Here is a 15938-nt window from a genome sequence, read left to right on the forward strand (position 1 = left end):
TGGAGCAGACAGCCCTTTCTCCCTCCCTACCTCCTTGAATACCGGGAATTCCGGCGCCACTGGGAGCCTGGGCCAGGCTGGGAACTTTCCTACAGCTGGCGGTGGCTGGGAATGTGCAACTCTGCAGAGGCGGGGAGGACAAGCCTCAGCCACTGTGAATGTGTGTGTGTGAGAGGAACGCAGGACTCGGCTCCTAGGGAGCCCCCAGTACACAGCCCTGTGGGCACAGTGGCATTCAGGAAGCAAACAGCTCCTTTTATTGAGTCTGGTTTGGGGCTGGTTGACTCACAATCACGTCTTGTAACCCTGGTGGCTCTTGGCACCAGACAGGCAGCTCAGACTGTGAGGATCTGTCCCTAGCAGCGAGACTAGGCAGGCCATTTCTCTGTGCCCATCTCCTTTTCCTATTTTTGGACTGAGAGAGGGTCTCACTCTGTTAGACCAGCCTGGTACCTCATCTCTATAATGATTAAAAACAAGAGGCTGGAGAGTTGTCTGAGCTTAAATGTATATACCGCTCTTGTGGATGGCCAAGTTCCTAGCATCCATGCTGGTTGGTGCATAACTACCCCCTATAACTTTACCTTCAGAGGACTCTGACGCCCTTTTCTGGACTCCAAAGACACTTGTACTCATGTGCGCGCACACAGAATTCAAGCAAATCCACCAACAAAGGGCTGGGGATAGATGGGCTCAATGGTGGAGCACTTGCCTAACAATCCCACGGGCCTGAATTTAATGCCCATGAAAAAAACAAAAGCCATCCTCTCCTCGTGGTATGGGAGGTGACTTACTGACCAAGCTCTGGAATATCAGGCCCCCAAGAGTCTGGTTCTCAGACTGCAAAAACCAAACCAAACCAAACCCTCATTAGCCTCTTAGGGATGCCGAGGGTCAAAACAGAAATGAGCTCACAGAGTGACAACCTTAAGGCCAGCAGCTAGTCTGTACTAAAGCAAGGCCTCTGGCTGCTCGCCAATGGCTAACAACCAGATTCCTGAGCTCTGTAGGTTAGGGCTAGACCCTGTGTGTGAGCAGAATGACACCCTGGTGAGTCACGGGTTAAGATGCATTTGAGAAGGGACAGGATATGCTTACTGGATGCTAAGAGCATTCCAAGGAGACAGGAAAGCCAGAGCTCCGAGAGAGGAATGTCACACACCAAATAAAGGGGACTTGAGTTTACAGCCTCAGACACAAGGATGCCTCAGAATTCCAGGGAGGATCATGAACAGTGAAGGAGCTGGCATTCTATCATAAAACAAACTGTTTAAACTGTGCTACCCAGTAAACCACTGCTGGGAGGGGGCAGGATGCAAACATAAAACCCTTTTTGTCCTACAGCTTGAATTATTCTGTGGGAGGCAAGGGCATGTGGAGGAATTGCAGAGATCCCAAGTGAGGGGGGGTGTGGTGTGTGTGTGTGGTTGAGCAGGGGTGGGGCTGTTGGAAATAATAATCAGGATATTCATGGGAAAATGGGGCCTGGGTGTTTCCAGGGAAACCAAATGAGGGACAGAGCTCCTACACCCCCAACTTGATCTGCCCTGGCGTCAGCATAGAAAGGACCCCATCAAGGAGAGATGGCGGAGGATAGAGGAGGTGGTGCTGATGGGGAGGTGTTTGGATGATTGATGGGCAGACAGCTGGGAGGATAGGCGGGCAAATGGTAGGTGGACATGGAGAGGTAGATATCCTTGTCCGGATGGAAGAGTGGAATAGAACTGGAGGTAGGATGATGAATGAACTTGGATGGAAGGAAGGAGAACGGGATGAAAATCAATGGGTAAGATAGCTGGGAAAATGGACACATCGCAGGGCCAGAGATGCAAGACAGCTGATGGCAACTGAGGGAATGATTTCAAGGGGGCTACCTAGAGGAGAGTTTTTGCCTCTGTAGCCCAGGTTGTCCTCCAAACTCCTGGGTTCATGGGGTCCTCATTTCAGCCTTCCGAGCAGCTGTGACCAGACGTGTGCACCATCATGCATGCCCAGTTTGAGCAGGACTGGCTTTCTCGGATGAATTATTGAATAATTTTAAATGCCTCAAAACTACAACCCAGGTTCTAACAGTTTCTAATGATTCCCAAAGATCTTGAGGCTCCCCATTTTTTGCCTTTTGTTCTTGGGTTCTTTTTGAGACAAGGTCTAATGTAGCTCAGGCTGGTTTTGAACTTACTATGTAGGGAAGGAGAGCCACAAGCATCTGGCCCTCCCTCTCCACGGATTACAGGTGTGCACTAGCACACCCAGATTAGGTAGTGCTGGGAACTGAAACTAGGGCTCTGCGTTCTAACCAAGAACTCTACCAGCCGGGCGGTGGTGGCACACGCCTTTAATCCCAGCACTCGGGAGGCAGAGGCAGGCGGATCCCTGTGAGTTCGAGACCAGCCCGGTCTACAAGAGCTAGTTCCAGGACAGGCTCCAAAACCACAGAGAAACCCTGTCTAGAAACAAACAAACAAACAAACAAACAAACAAAAAACTCTACCAATTGCGCTACACGCCCACCCTGAGATACCCCAATAGTCTTAAGAGTTTTCACACTTGGGCCACATCAGCCCTTCCCATTCATCATGTTTTCCATCTCCCACTACTTAAAGAATGGCAAAACACACAGCATTTCATAAAGTTAATTAACAAAATAACCATGACCTCAGAAGGGTCATCTATGAACACAGATCCCAGGGCCTGGAAAGCTGCAGCCATTTCCAGACCCGTGTCCTGACTCCGGGTGGGTGGCACCCAGTGCAAGTTCTTGAAGCTTAGGATGTCCAGGTTTACATATGAGAAGGGGCATCAGGAGCCCCCTGGGCCTTGGGAAGGCCCACAGGCTCCCGGGTTGGGGGTTGCCAAGAGAGCAGGGTGGTTCAGTCGAACCTGGGCTTTGGCTGGACGTAGACGCCCACCACCACCTACCTGGATACTAACTGTGGTGGCGTAGCTGAGCCTCCTGGCTGGAGGGGCTGGGGGCTGGGGTTGAGGTGGTGGTGAAGGTGCTCGTGATGTGGGGGCAGAGGAGGACCAGTGACCCTGGGAGGCTACCAGGCTGTCTCCACCAGGTCCCTGACGCCGAGCCAGGCTCTGGCTGATGTATGAAGCTGCCAGGTACCTTGAGAGGGCAGCTGCACTGGGGCCCAGGAGCTGGCGAGTGGAGAGTGAGGGGCTTTGCAGTGGGGCCGAGTCTGAAGACTCAGACTTGGCAACGGGAGAGACCAAATGGCCTCTTGGGTTAGATAACTCCATGGTGGTCTGAACCGGGGTGGTTACTAGGCCTTGAAGGTCCTGAGAGCATCCTTGTTCGGTGAAGTGTGTGGCAGCTGAAACATGGCCATCTGTGGGGTTCTGCTGGCCCAGTGGAGAAGGTGACAGTCCGGGAGGTGGTGGGTCTGTGAGGCTGGACTCTGGACCCAGAGAACTTGGAGCTCCCTCCTGCTTGGGGAACAACGAGGGAGCTTCGGCCCTGATGCCTGTAAGGACTTGGGACTGGGACATGGGTATGGCAGCTGGCATCTCAGTGTCTTGGGATAAAGACGGTAGCGGGCTGCATGGGATGCAGCAGTCCGGATGACCTCCCTGTGCAGGGAGAGGTAAGGCGCCAGGACCCTCAAAGTCTGGGAGGTCAGGCGACAATGGCCGGGAGATGGTGACTGGGATCTGATGGTGAGGGCTGCTTGTGTACATTGGTAAAGGGCTGACCGCTCGGCCACTCAGGGCAACTGGGCCCTGATCAACGCTGACCTCTCTCTGCTGGCTTCCTGGGGCACTGTCTGAGTGTTGGCTGTCTTCGTGACCTTCTTGCTTGGGCAAGAGGGGGGTGGCTAAAATCATGACGCTAGCACAAGCTCCCTGGTTAGGCAATGCCACAGTGGTTTGCATTTGGAGTTCTGTGTGACACTCTTGCCCAGGAAGGCAGGTACTGGTGGACGGCACCTGGATTTCCATATAGTTTCTGTGCTCCGTTGAAGGAGCGGCAGCTGGAACCTGACCCTGATCAGGCAAAGTGGAGGCAGCTGGTACCTGGGCATCTGGAGGCTCTTCTTGCTTGGGCAAAGGGGATGTGGGTGGAACCTGGATGCTGTCGAAGTCACTTTGCCCAGGTAAAGGGATAGGTGGAATGCAGCTGCCTAGATGGTCTTGTTCGGGCAAATCCGAAACATTTAGACTCTGGCCATTCAAGTGAGCTTCTTGCTCAGACAAAGGTGTGGCAGCTTGAACCAGAGCAGCAGGGCCCAGAGGGACAGACTCCTGGGCACAGTTCATTGGGAAGGCCAGTTCACACACAAGCACATGTCCAAAAGCAGGCAGGGGCCCTGTATACAAAGAAAAGAGGATCAGGGGCTAAGGATGCAGCTCAGTCAGAGAGCCCCTACCTAGAATCCCCCAGTGAGGGGCTGGGAGTGGGGCTCAGTGGTGGAGCCCCTGCCTAGAATCCCTCAGTGAGGGGCTGGGGTGTGGCTCAGTGGTGGAGCCCCTGCCTAGACTCCCCCAGTGAGGGGCTGGGGTGTGGCTCAGTGGTAGAGCCCCTGCCTAGAATTCCCTAGTGAGGGGCTGGGGTGTGGCTCAGTGGTAGAGCCCCTGCCTAGACTCCCCCAGTGAGGGGCTGGGGTGTGGCTCAGTGGTAGAGGCTCCAGGCCCTAGCACCACAGAAGAAAACATTTAAGTCACCTGGCTCAGCCTCCTCCTGGGGTGGGCAGGGGGATGGCTGGGGTTGGGCCAGGACTCGAGGTCGGCGGCGGGGTGCATTGGTGGATGCCCTCGTCTCGGCTCGCTGCATCTGCTGAATCCGTTCACTGTAGAGCCGAGCCAGCTCTCGCACCCTGGACGCTGAGCGCTCGGAATGTGGCATTCCGGCCTTCCCGCTGGTGCCGCCTCCACCGAGATCAGAGTCCTCCAGGATCAGCAGCGGTTCTGGGAAGCCAGGCCGGGCCAGCTGCCCCTGCTCCAGCGCTTGCCAGGCGCTTCGGATTTCTGAACAAGAGCGATATTCCAGTTCCTCCGGGAATCCTTGGACCTGGGTGCCACCTTGGGTCTGCACAGCTGGAAATGACACGCCTCCTGCGTCTTCCTCCTGCCCCACTCTGCTTTCTGAGAGTGGCTCGCCCAGTCTTCCCGGACTGCTCTCAGTCTCCTGCAGGGGTCCAGGGAGCCAGGAGCCACAGGGGAAGGAGGGGGTGCTGGCCAAGCTGGGAATGTCGGGGACACTGGACATGGGTGAAAGGCATGGCATCTCAAAAACACCAGGGATGTCAGGGAGGCTCGGAAGGCAGGGAACCTCGGGAATTTCTGGAAGGTTGGGCGTGTCGTTGGGAATCTTGGTAAGGCTGGGCATGCAGGGAATTTCAGCTGGACTGGAACCTTCCAGCCCCTCTAAGACATGGAGTGGGGAAGGCTCCCGTTCATCTGCCTCCAGCTCTTCTTCCTCCTCCTCTTCTGAAGACTCTCGGCTGGGCAAGGCTTGGAACGGGAGGGGTTCGCTTTCAACTGGCACCCTGGAGTCTCTGGGGAAGTTGGGAATGTCGTGGGTGGCTGGCTGTAGTGGGCACACAAAGAAAGTCAAGACATCAGGGGGATGGGGTGGTGGGCTGCCCTGGGCTGTGTTCTCTGCCTGCCCAAGGCCAGCGCTTCAAGGCTGCTAAGAAGGCGCTGCAGCTCACCCCTGGGTCCCTGAGGCCTCTCTGGTTAAGCAACTCTAGAATTTCCTCAGTGATGGAGGTCCCTGATGGCTCCAACGTGGGAGGCCCAGCATCCTCCAGGTCTTCAGGGGGACCAGAAACAGACATGGGTGGCTGCAACTCAGGTGGGGGATGGAGCTCCCCTTCACTGCCAGCATGCTGTAAGGAGGAGAGGGTTGCAAAGCAAGAACCAAGAATGCTCTGTTCCCCAAATTCCCAGTCCCTTCTCTTGTACATGGGGGAAGTCAAGGATCCTGACCCCCCACCTTCTTATTCTACCTTTGAACAGGGCCATATGTGGCCCAGGCTTGCCTTGAATTTCTAATTCTCCTGCCTTCCCACCAGAGGCAGTTTGGGCTTCACCACCCCACCCCTCTTTTGTTTTTTGGTTTTTCGAGGCAAGGTTTCTCTGTGTGGCTTTAGAGCCTGTCCTGGCACTCACTCTGTAGACCAGGCTGGCCTCGAACTCACAGAGATCCACCTGCCTCTGACTCCCAAGTGCTGGGATTAAAGGCATGTGCCATCACCCCCCCCCCCCCCCCCCCGCTTTTTGACATGAGGTATGTATAGAGGATGGAACTCAGGGACTCATGCATACCAGAAACTTGACCATTGAGTGTTATTCCCCCAAAACGACCCCCCAGTTTTTGAGAGACAGGGTCTCACTATGTAGCCTGAGCTGGGCTAAAACTCATTATGTAGACTAAGCTAGCCTTGAACTCACAGACCTCTGCCTGCCTTTGCCTCCAGCTGGGATTAAAGACCTGTGGAACAACACCTGACCTGCTAGCCATTTTTTATTTTGAGACAGATAACTTGCCCATGCTGGCTCAAACTTTTGATCCTCTTCAGTTTCCAGTGTAGCCTAAATTGTCATTTGCCAGGACACCTGGCTTAAGGCTCTCTCGCCCCCTCTCTGAATCCCACGTAGTCCAGGCTAGACCAGAACTTTTGCCTATAGTCAAGGATGACCTTAAACTCCCGACCCTACTGCCTGAGTCTCCCTTGTGCTATAGGTCTAATTTATGTGCTGCTAAGGGCTCAAACCTAGAGCATGCTCAGAAAGCACAGAACCAATGCAGCTGGGTCCCCAGGTCTCTAATCTGTGCTTATTCTGACCCAGGGCATTTCTCATTTCTTACCTTGACTTGAGGCTTCTCTGGGGATGGAGAAATAAAAAACAGAAAAGAGACACGGAAGTAGATTATTCCCTGTAACCGACCAGCTGGCCCCTCCTCCCTCTCCATCTACCCCAAGCATCCCTGGAGAGAGCAAGGACAGACTCACAGACAGACAACCAGTCACTAACCGTTCTGGGGAAGAATGACATAAGATTCCTTTGCTGGCTCTGGGGGAGGGACACAGGGTATCAGGAGGCCAGGCCCTTGGGTCCCTGGGTCCCCTTGAAGGGGTGAGTACTCACCAGACTTCCGGCGGCCACGACGACTGCCAGAGAGTCCTGGAGACGGAGCTGTGGGACAGACGGTCAGACTCCATGTCAGCCCAGCCCTTCAGCCTTGGGGCGGTGACCCAAACCCACATTCTCTCTGTTACCTGGGTTTCTTCTGCCAGGGGTGAAACTTCGAGCGTCCCGAGGGCGGGGAGAGTCCAGGGGGGACTTTGGGGGCTCTGGGATAGATTTGCTTTTTGGAGCACCTGCGGGGGGAGAGTTAAAGGACTGTCTACTTTCTCGGAAGCATCTCCTCTTTTAGGACCACATAGGCCCACAGCCCAGGCCCCTGACTCACAGTGCAGGCTGTTCTCCAAAAGAACTTGCTTTGCCTGAAAGACAGGGAGGCGGGTGTTTGAGAGGCAGGGTCCAGAGAGCAGGCCCTGAGCACAACCATTCCCAGGAATGAACAACTGCTTCTAACACCAGGCCAACGACGACAGGTAATTCTCACCCCTACTGCCCTGCCCTTGTTGGCACTATTCCTCCAGGCGAGGAAATCCAAGGCCAGGGATCTTGTTGCCCAAGATCACAAAGCAAGAATGTGCTGCAGCCCGAAGAAGCCAGAAAGCCTAATTCTGCAGGGTTGGCCATCAAGGTGGCAAGCGCCCCCACCCACATTATTCGGGTCTGCCACAGAGACTGGGCCCTACGCAGCTTGCTGTGGCAGGTCCATACCTTGGCAGGGATGGAAGCCGGGTGATTCTCAAAGAAGAGGCGCTGGAGACAGTGGATCCACAGCCGTTTCTCTTCTTGGTTCTTGGCCTGGGGTAAGGTGGGTGGAGGTCAGGGATCTGGGCTCTGAGCTAAGGCAGGGGTAGGTGTCGGCCCAGCCCACCTTCTGCGTACCTGGAGCAGGTGTCTGTGCTTGGGGATGGTCAGATCCGACACCTTAAATCCTAAGGGGTCCCGAGGCGTCTCAGTGACACTCAGGTTACAGCACTGAGGGAGAAACACATGGTGAGGTGCCGAGACCCTCCCGGCACTAGATACCCTTCAGAAAATACCGGGGTAACCCCACCAGACTGGGACTCCCCTCACCCCCCCCCCCAGACTCCCTCTACCTCCCCTCTGGACTTAACTCCCACATTTAAAATGTCGGAGTCTCACTATGTAACTCAAGCTGGTTTTCGTTTTTTCGAGACAGGGTTTCTCTGTAGCTTTTGGAGCCTGTCCTGGAACTAGCTCCGGTAGGCCAGGCTGGCCTCAAGCTCGCAGAGATCCACCTGCCTCCTCCTCCCAAGGGCTGGGATTAAAGGCGTGCACCACCACCACCCGGCTAGTTCCCCCTGTTTTTTAATTCAAGGAAAAAGCTGGCTGGACGTGATGGCACACACCTGTAATCATAGCACTTGGCAGCCTGAGGCTGGAGAATTAAAGCAAGTGTGAAGTCAGCAAGGTATGCATAGTAAGCTCCAGGCAGCTAGACTACAAAGACCGGAGAGAAGGCACAGTGGGGGCAGAAGTGTTTGTGTTCCAGCCTGAAGATCTGAGTTCAATCCCCAGATTCCACAAGGACATAACTGAATTAATAAAACGTGGGCCATTGCCACTTGGTTCGACCTGCCCTTCATTCTGAAGGTCGGATTCCCTGCTTTTGCTTTCTTCCCAACTAAAATTCCTTTTGCTGTTTATCCCAGCACTGGAGAGGCCGAGGCAAGCAGGTTTCTGTGAGTTTGAGGCCACCTAGAACTATTTAGTGAGACGCGAGAAAGACTATGTTTCAAAAACAAACTATATGTCTGAGGGGGTGTGCCACGGGCATGTGAGCTCCTGAGGCTGCAGAAGCCAGAGTTAGGCTCCTCCATTGCTGGAGTTCAGGTGGTTTGGAGCAGCCTGGTGTGAATGCTGGGATCACATCTAGATCCTTTAGAAGAGCTATCTCTCCGAGCCTTCCACTTTCATTTATTAATAGTGGGGGGAGCAGGGGTACACACCACCAAGGGCGCCTGGAGGTCAGAGGACAGCTCTGTGGTAGCTTTACTCTGAGCCACGTCGCTACCTGCCATGGTCACTGTCGCCTTTTTGGCTTTTGGTTTTGCGACAGGGTCTTGTTCAGCCAACAATCCCAGCTAGCCTAGAACCGACACGGATCACTGTGTCTGCGCGCGGGATCTGCTTTTGAAATAGGATCTCCCTGTGCAGCCTACACTGGCCTTGGGCCCACTAATAGGTCTGACTGGCCTCAACCTTGCAGCAACCTTGCTTCCGTCCCCCAAGTGCTCTGTTTTCAGGTGTGAGCTACCACATCCAGCTTTTAGCCTTTCCCCCCCCTCCTTTTTGGTTTTATTTTATTGTATTTTTTTTTTCCATTCAAAAATCCACTTCCTTCCCTCCTCCTATTCCCCCTTTGGCTTTCTTGAGACAGGGTTTCTCTGTGTAGCCGTGGCTGGTCTTGAACTCACAGAGATTCACCTGCCCTTGCCTCCTGAGTGCTGGGACTGAAGGCATGCACCACTACCCCTGGCCTAGCCTTTACTTTTTTTTTTTTTTTTTGATTTTTCGAGACAGGGTTTCTCTGTAGCTTTTTGGTTCCTGTCCTGGAACTAGCTCTTGTAGACCAGGCTGGCTTCGAACTCACAGAGATCCGCCTGCCTCTGCCTCCCGAGTGCTGGGATTAAAGGCGTGTGCCACCACGGCCCGGCTTTAGCCTTTACTTTTTGATACAGAATTTCATCAAGTTTCCCAGTCTGCTCTAGAGCCTGCTCTATAGCTCAGGCTAGCCTTGAACTTTTGATCTCCCTATCTCAGTTTCCCCAGTAACTGGAATCATAAGTCTAATGCCACTGGGCCGAGCTAAATACGTCCGTGGAAGCCAGGCTGTCACCTACAGGGTATTCAGGTGAAGATACATTGAAGGTATTTTAGTTGTGTCTGCATAGGACCCCATCCCATACTCACAAAAATGTGGCCCTTGTAGGCGTATTCAGGCCCCCGTCGTTTGGCCACAAGCAGCATCCGGGAGAAGAGGAAGAGCAGGCGTTCACCCCCTCGCAGCCGAGGGCCTCCCCCGCCGCCTCCACGGAAGGCGCCTTCCAGCACCAGTTCCCCAAAGGCACTGAGCTCAGGGCCAGTCCAGCCACCTAGCCGCCGCTGCACTTCCTGCCAGGACCACACCGGGTTGGTGGCGCACACATATGGGCCAAAACAAAGGTGTTAGTGACAGGGATGCCACCAAGACTGTTCCCCAGCTCTGTCCCCAGTCAAGTTGGCCCAGCCCACCCTGGGGCCACCTGAAGGCGTGCTGCGTGCTCCTGCTTGCGCTTCATGTCATTGATGTACCAGGCCACTGCGGTCATGGACACAATAGCTTCCTCTACCATCTCTCGCCCTCCGGTGTCCGGGCCCTCTGCCCAGTGTTTGCCCAGTTCCTGCCAGTCATCCATCGGAGGAGACAGGTGAGGGGGAAAAGAGAAGGAAAGATGAGAACCACAGGAGGCAGAGCAACATGTAAGAGGAGGGGCCGACCACACAGTCCAGGGAACCACGGGCAGCTGCTGGACCCAATTATGCCCCTCTCCACAAGCCAGGCGCCAGGGGCCACAGCTGACCTGCAGCAACAGATGGTACTTCAGGATGCGCTGAACAGGCTTCAGCAAGAAGCTCTGCAGAGGCAGGGAGTGACGGAGCTGGGCCTGGCGTTCCTGCAGCCACAGAGTGGCTGGCGGAGACAGCGACAGCTCTCGGAGTAGGGCCAGGGAGCTGGAGGCACAGGACGAATCAGTGGTCAATCAGTGGCCAGTGGCGGCTGGTGCTCCAGAAGGCAGGGCTGGGAGGGGTGGGCAAGTGGCCAGGGCTCAAGGGGTCATCAGGTCAGGGTGGGTTGGAGGGTAGAGGCCAGCACACTGGCTCATGGGCATGGCCCGGGGCCAAGCAGGGACTCCCTCTGCCTCACCTCGGGTAGTTCATGCAGTACAATGTGTAGATGTCAAAATCCTCGCTCTGTGGGGACACAGGAGTCAGCATCACCTATCTTCCCATGGCCCCCGGGAAGCTTAGCCAGCCCAACCGTCCCCTAGCCTTAGGCTGCTCCGGTGCTGGCTCATGCTCACCCTTTGCACAAAGCACTCCGCGATGCCCCCTGCACTGTTGCTGCTCTCCAAGTCCTCCAGCAGCTCACTGCGGGGGGGAGGGGAAAAGTAAAGAACCGCCTGCCGCCTGTCCCGCCAAGACTTAGGAGTTCAAGAGACCGCCAGGAAGGAGCCTAAGTAAGATGGCTAAAGGAGACGCCTGCCCCACTCATTCTGTCTCTGCACGGCTTCATAGTCTTCAGCCTGATAACCCTGTCACAGCTGGCACATCGCAACCTAAGGGCTGACAGCACAGCCCTGGGAAAGAGGGTGCTGGGAATTCCCAAAGAGATGATCTTCAAATTCGATTGTAAGCGGGGGAATGGTGGCACTAGACCGTCACCTCAGTTACTTGGGAAGCCAGGCACTGGTGGTGCAAGCCTTTAATCCTAGCACTTGGATCTCTGGGAGTTCAAGGCCAATCTGGTCTACAGATTCCAGGACAGTTCCAGGACAGCTATGGCTGTCACACAGAGAAAATAAAATAAAAAAAAAAAAAAAAAAAAAAGAGTTTAAGGTTGGTATGGATGGATGACTTAGTGAGACTCTTGTCTCAAAACAAAACAAACGAACAAACAAAAAAGAAAAAAGAGAGAGAGAAAAGCTGAGGACATAGCTCAGCAATACAGAGCTTGCCCAGGATGTCCAAGGTCCAGGGTTCAATCTTCAGTCTTTAAATTTAAAAAAAAAAAAAGAGCCTCTGTTACTCTGCTACAAAACAGGCACACCTACAATCTCATCCCCAGGAGGCTGAGACAGGAAGCTTTCAATTTTGAGGACAGCTCAAACCACACCAGGAGACCCTATTTGAAAAAAAAAAAAAGAAAAAACACCAACCCAGGACTAGCTGGGTGTGGCGGTGCATGCCTATAATTCCGGCACTTGGGAGGTAGGGGCCGGAAAATGAGTTAAGAAGTCCCAGGCCAGCCTAATTACAGGAGACCCTGTGGGTCTCGGGTAATAAAACAAACCACCAAAGCCTTTCCTGTATCCTGACATGTTACTCTCAGGCCCCAGTGTCCCTTCACGAGGGTGAGCAGCCAGCTGGGTTTGGCCAGGGCTGAAGGTGGCCCCGTGCCCAGGGAATCGCACCCAGGCCCCACATGACCTGACTCGGGTCTCAGATCCCAACTAACAAATGGCGTCTGTGTGGTTCCACGTCTTCCCCACCTCCGGTCCTCAACTATCCCCTCAACCTTACTGCTCAGCGCCACCACACCTCACACGCCAGCCTTCACAGGGCCGCTATGAGGACACAGCCCCTCCCCTGACACAGTAGCCTGTTCCCTTGTGGCCCCCACCCGTCCCTGACCTGCTAAACTCATAGATGTCCTCGATGTTGGCAAACAGCGTGCCCAGCTGCTCCATGCTCAGCCCCAGGGCCCTGCCGTCCATCAGGGGACCCAGGTAGTCCTGTGGGGATGAGAGGGGTTACAGAAGCCAAGGGCTTGGCCCGGGGCCCCAGTGTCTTCAGGTACCCGCCCACCTCACCTCCACAATGCTGCGAAGGTCCCGGACATACGCCCGTTCTGTCTCCACGATCTCCTTGGCCACTCGCTCCAGCCTTGAGGGTTTCACCGAGTCCTGGATTCCCACGGGCAATAGGTGCAGGCGTATGGGGGGCTCTGGCAAGGGCTCTGGCCTGGAGGCTGAGCAGGTTGGTGATGGGTCCCCCTCAGAGCCCACAGTGCTCAGGGAGGTGGAGCTGCCGGAACCCCTCGGGGAAGCCATGGTGGGGGCTGCTGGGGCTGCTAAGGTAGGGAGCAAGCGGTCAGGTCACATGTTTCTATGGCCCCCACACTCCCTCACACTCGGCTGACAGTTCCCATAGGTCTTTGCTCCACTGTCCTAATCTGTCCAGTTTGATCCTGTACCAGAGTCCTTCCCCTCTGGGCCTTGGGCCTCTATTGCTTTACTTCACCTCCTCCATCAACCACAGTTATTGATGATGAGTCTGTCCCACTGACCTTGCCACTCCCACAAGCACAGCCCCCTTTATGTTCAAATTCCTCAGATCCACAGGGCCCCATTCAATGAAGCTACGGCTGGTCCCTTCACCCAGTTCCCTTCCCACGACACATCTCTTTACTGCCCCCACCCCTTCACACTCAACTTTGTCCAATTACTTCGAGGTGCAGCCTTGGGCCTCTGCACATACTATTTAGTCCCTGCATGCAGAAGAACACTTCTTTGTGTCCAGCTCCTTTCTCCTGAATTCTCAGCTTATCCGTCTCCTCCGTGGCAACAGGGCTGCGTGCGCTGTGTTGGTCACGGTTGTTGGCAGCACTGCTCAGGCACTGAGGGATGCTCAGTGTCCAGAAGGAAGGGACAAATGCCCACAGGCTCCACCTGTCGGGACTGCTCACCTGTCGGAGTATCGCTCACAGCTGCGCAGTCGCAAACTTCACCTTGGTGGCCACACCCGAGCCTAAGGCTGGGTTTGGACAGGCTGAGTCCCCGGGCTCCCTCGGGCATGGCTGAGTGGCACAACTCGGACCTACAAAGAGACCCACTTCTTGGGAACTGGATTTCACTGGTCTTGCTGCCGCTCCAACTCACTGTTAAGGGTGCAGAAAGTTGATATAAAATCCAAGGAAGGGCACCACGGAGTGACTACTAGAGGAGATACAAAGTGACAGAAAGAAGGGGCCGAGAAAACAAGCTAAAGACCGAAAGGTTGAGACAAAGAGCGAAGACAGCAAAAGTGCCCGAGTCTGCAAGTCCCATCTGTCTGGGCGCCCCCCCTCCCCCGGGCTCAGGGATCCTGGGAACTCTCAGGCTCAGGCTGAAGCTGAGGGCGAGGGGCAGGGCTGGGAAAAACCGTGGGCGGGAGAGGCCGCGGGGTCCCAGGGGAGGGCGGAGGCTGGGGGACCGGATGCCAGGGTCCTGCAGACGGTTCCTTACCCCGCCCAGGACTGGGCGCTGGGCGCTGGCCCCGGGCCCTCTACCCAGCTCCAACTGGTCCCTCGGCACCCCGACTGCGGTCCCCACCGTCCGAGCGTCCCCTGTGCGGTCCCAGCCCCCGATTCCCGCCGGCGCCTCCGCTACCCCCCACCGGCACGCCCCCTCATTGTTCCGCCTTGGCGCCGCCCCCCTCCCCCAACCCCGGGCCCCTCGCTTCCCCTCACCTCCCGGGGAGCTGCGGGCCCCGGGGTCGGGAGTCCGGCGCGTCTGGACCGTAACGCGCGGTCCCTGAGGAGGCTCACAGCCCGGACTCAGGGTCGTGAACTTGGGGGTCTCAGACTCCAGAATCCGGGGAGAGTTGGGATCCAGAGTCCGAAGTCTCGATGTTCTAAGTGGAAGATGCTGCAACCCTCCACTCGAGTCTCAGACCGGGGCGCTGGGAACACAAATTCCTGAGTCTTCTAGGTAGGGCTGTGTATGGTAGGGGGCCCGGGATTCCAGAGTTCAGTACCCTAGGGGCAGGGATGAAGTCACCTCCGGAGGGAGCGCAAGGACTCGCAAACTCCTCCGTGTCTCTTGGAAGTGATGGATGTTGCAGCCCTAAGTCGAGGAGTGAGGTCCGGTCCCCAAGTGGCTCCAGGAGGAGGTCTTGGACTCAAGAGTTAGAACCCCAGGTGCGGGGGGGATGCGCGGCTACGGGTTCTACGGTCTTCAAGCCGGGTGCCGGGACGGGCCTCCAGCCTCAGAGTTGACGTCCGGGACCCGTGGCTCCTTCAAGAGGCGCTGGGCATCAGAGGTCCCGGCCCGGCGCGGGAGCCTGGACTTGCGGGTCTCCTTAAAGACCGGGAAAGAGATCCCGGACGCCCGGGTCCGACACTGGACGTCTTGGGCTCCAGGATAGTTGCCCCGGGGCTCCGGGGGCGGCGGCGGCGCCGCATCTGGGGCGGGGAGAATCAGGTCCCAGATGTGGGGCGGGGGGCGGCCGCCCGAGGCTTCCCCTCCCCCTTGCCGCGGCTCGGGCTCACATCCTGTTCCCGCCCGCTGGGGGAGGGGCTGCCTTCCGGCACGCCCTCCCTCAAAGGGTTAAAACTCCCGCCCCCTACTCCCCTACTCTGAATATTCGCGAGCAGGCGGGCCCAACGGCAGGCCACCGCCCACATTCCAGGGACCGGGAGGACTTTTACCTTTTACTGCACCGGCCGGCAAGGCGTGAGAATCAGGAATGGTTGCACTCTCTTGTTCTTATTGGTCGATCGGAAGGCTTTATAATTGCATATGCAATGTTGGGTGGAGCTGTCCAGCAAAGTCGCGCGACTACGACTGACTGAAGGACTTAGTGGCGCGAGGGTGCGGCCGGAGCTCCAGTGGCGCAATCGGTTAGCGCGCGGTACTTATATGACAGTGCAGGCGGAGCAATGCCGAGGTTGTGAGTTCGATCCTCACCTGGAGCACTCTCTTTTCTTCTTTTATCCGGGTTGTACTTTGTGTTCTCCATCAGTTTTAGTAGTCTTCACATTTTGTAAATCAATTAAAGGGCTCGTTTGACACAGGATCTCACCATATAACTAGGGCAGGCCTCGAACTTACAAGAGATCTTCTTGCTTCTGCCTCCTGAGTGCTGGAATTAAAGGTGTGCGCCACCATGCTCGGTACCTACAGCATTTTTGAAGAATGAACATTATTTCCATGTGAATTTTTTGCAATGGTTGATTGGAACAGCCCCAAAGGTGCAGTTTCCATTCTGGTCACCAGGGGGCAATATAACCCCTCATTAGATGGCCTGGGCATCGAATGGAATCTAAACCTCGGGTCCTAGCGATGGATGGTTAGAACAGGTTT

At 55.7% G+C, this 15938-nt stretch overlaps 1 protein-coding gene and 1 non-coding gene across 9 annotated transcripts; one reads left to right on the top strand and one right to left on the bottom strand.

Annotated features, from left to right (window-relative positions):
* Positions 1-2617: 2617 nt before the first annotated feature.
* Positions 2618-15193, bottom strand: Plekhg2 (pleckstrin homology and RhoGEF domain containing G2). 8 transcript variants are annotated; one of them, XM_050119272.1, is made up of 19 exons: positions 14324-15192; positions 13562-13692; positions 12687-12943; positions 12508-12608; positions 11178-11244; positions 11021-11067; positions 10677-10827; positions 10359-10496; positions 10027-10227; positions 7975-8067; positions 7804-7890; positions 7424-7457; positions 7230-7331; positions 7099-7146; positions 6985-7023; positions 6818-6834; positions 5658-5834; positions 4669-5533; positions 2618-4313 (listed from the first exon to the last, which is right to left on the bottom strand). In XM_050119272.1, exons 2-19 carry the CDS (start codon positions 13668-13670, stop codon positions 2800-2802), a joined length of 4047 nt encoding a protein of 1348 aa, XP_049975229.1. In that variant the 5' UTR covers positions 13671-13692; positions 14324-15192; the 3' UTR covers positions 2618-2799. The 8 variants fall into 8 exon arrangements, with proteins under 8 accessions (XP_049975229.1, XP_049975228.1, XP_049975225.1 ...); XM_050119271.1 differs by having other exon boundaries at positions 12687-12946; positions 14324-15189; XM_050119268.1 differs by having other exon boundaries at positions 6985-7146; positions 14324-15193.
* Positions 15194-15457: 264 nt separating this feature from the next.
* Trnai-uau (transfer RNA isoleucine (anticodon UAU)) lies at positions 15458-15550 on the top strand. The gene is given in 2 exon segments: positions 15458-15495; positions 15515-15550. It is a non-coding gene; the product is annotated as a tRNA-Ile (tRNA).
* Positions 15551-15938: the final 388 nt, after the last annotated feature.

The sequence above is a fragment of the Alexandromys fortis genome, unplaced genomic scaffold (genome assembly GCF_014885135.2).
Source record: "Alexandromys fortis isolate MF-2015 unplaced genomic scaffold, M_Fortis_MF-2015_v1.1 scaffold_140, whole genome shotgun sequence".
Classification (NCBI taxonomy): domain Eukaryota; kingdom Metazoa; phylum Chordata; class Mammalia; order Rodentia; family Cricetidae; genus Alexandromys; species Alexandromys fortis.

Excerpts from the sequence above, each read along its gene's own strand:
- Plekhg2 (XM_050119267.1), bottom strand. The coding sequence starts at position 13,670 with ATGCCCGAGGGAGCCCGGGGACTCAGCCTGTCCAAACCCAGCCTTAGG. Across the intron at positions 12,609-12,686 it reads ACCTTCGCAGCATTGTGGAG|GACTACCTGGGTCCCCTGAT; the intron begins GTGAGGTGGGCG and ends TCATCCCCACAG. Across the intron at positions 7,891-7,974 it reads AGCACAGACACCTGCTCCAG|GCCAAGAACCAAGAAGAGAA; the intron begins GTACGCAGAAGG and ends ACCTTACCCCAG.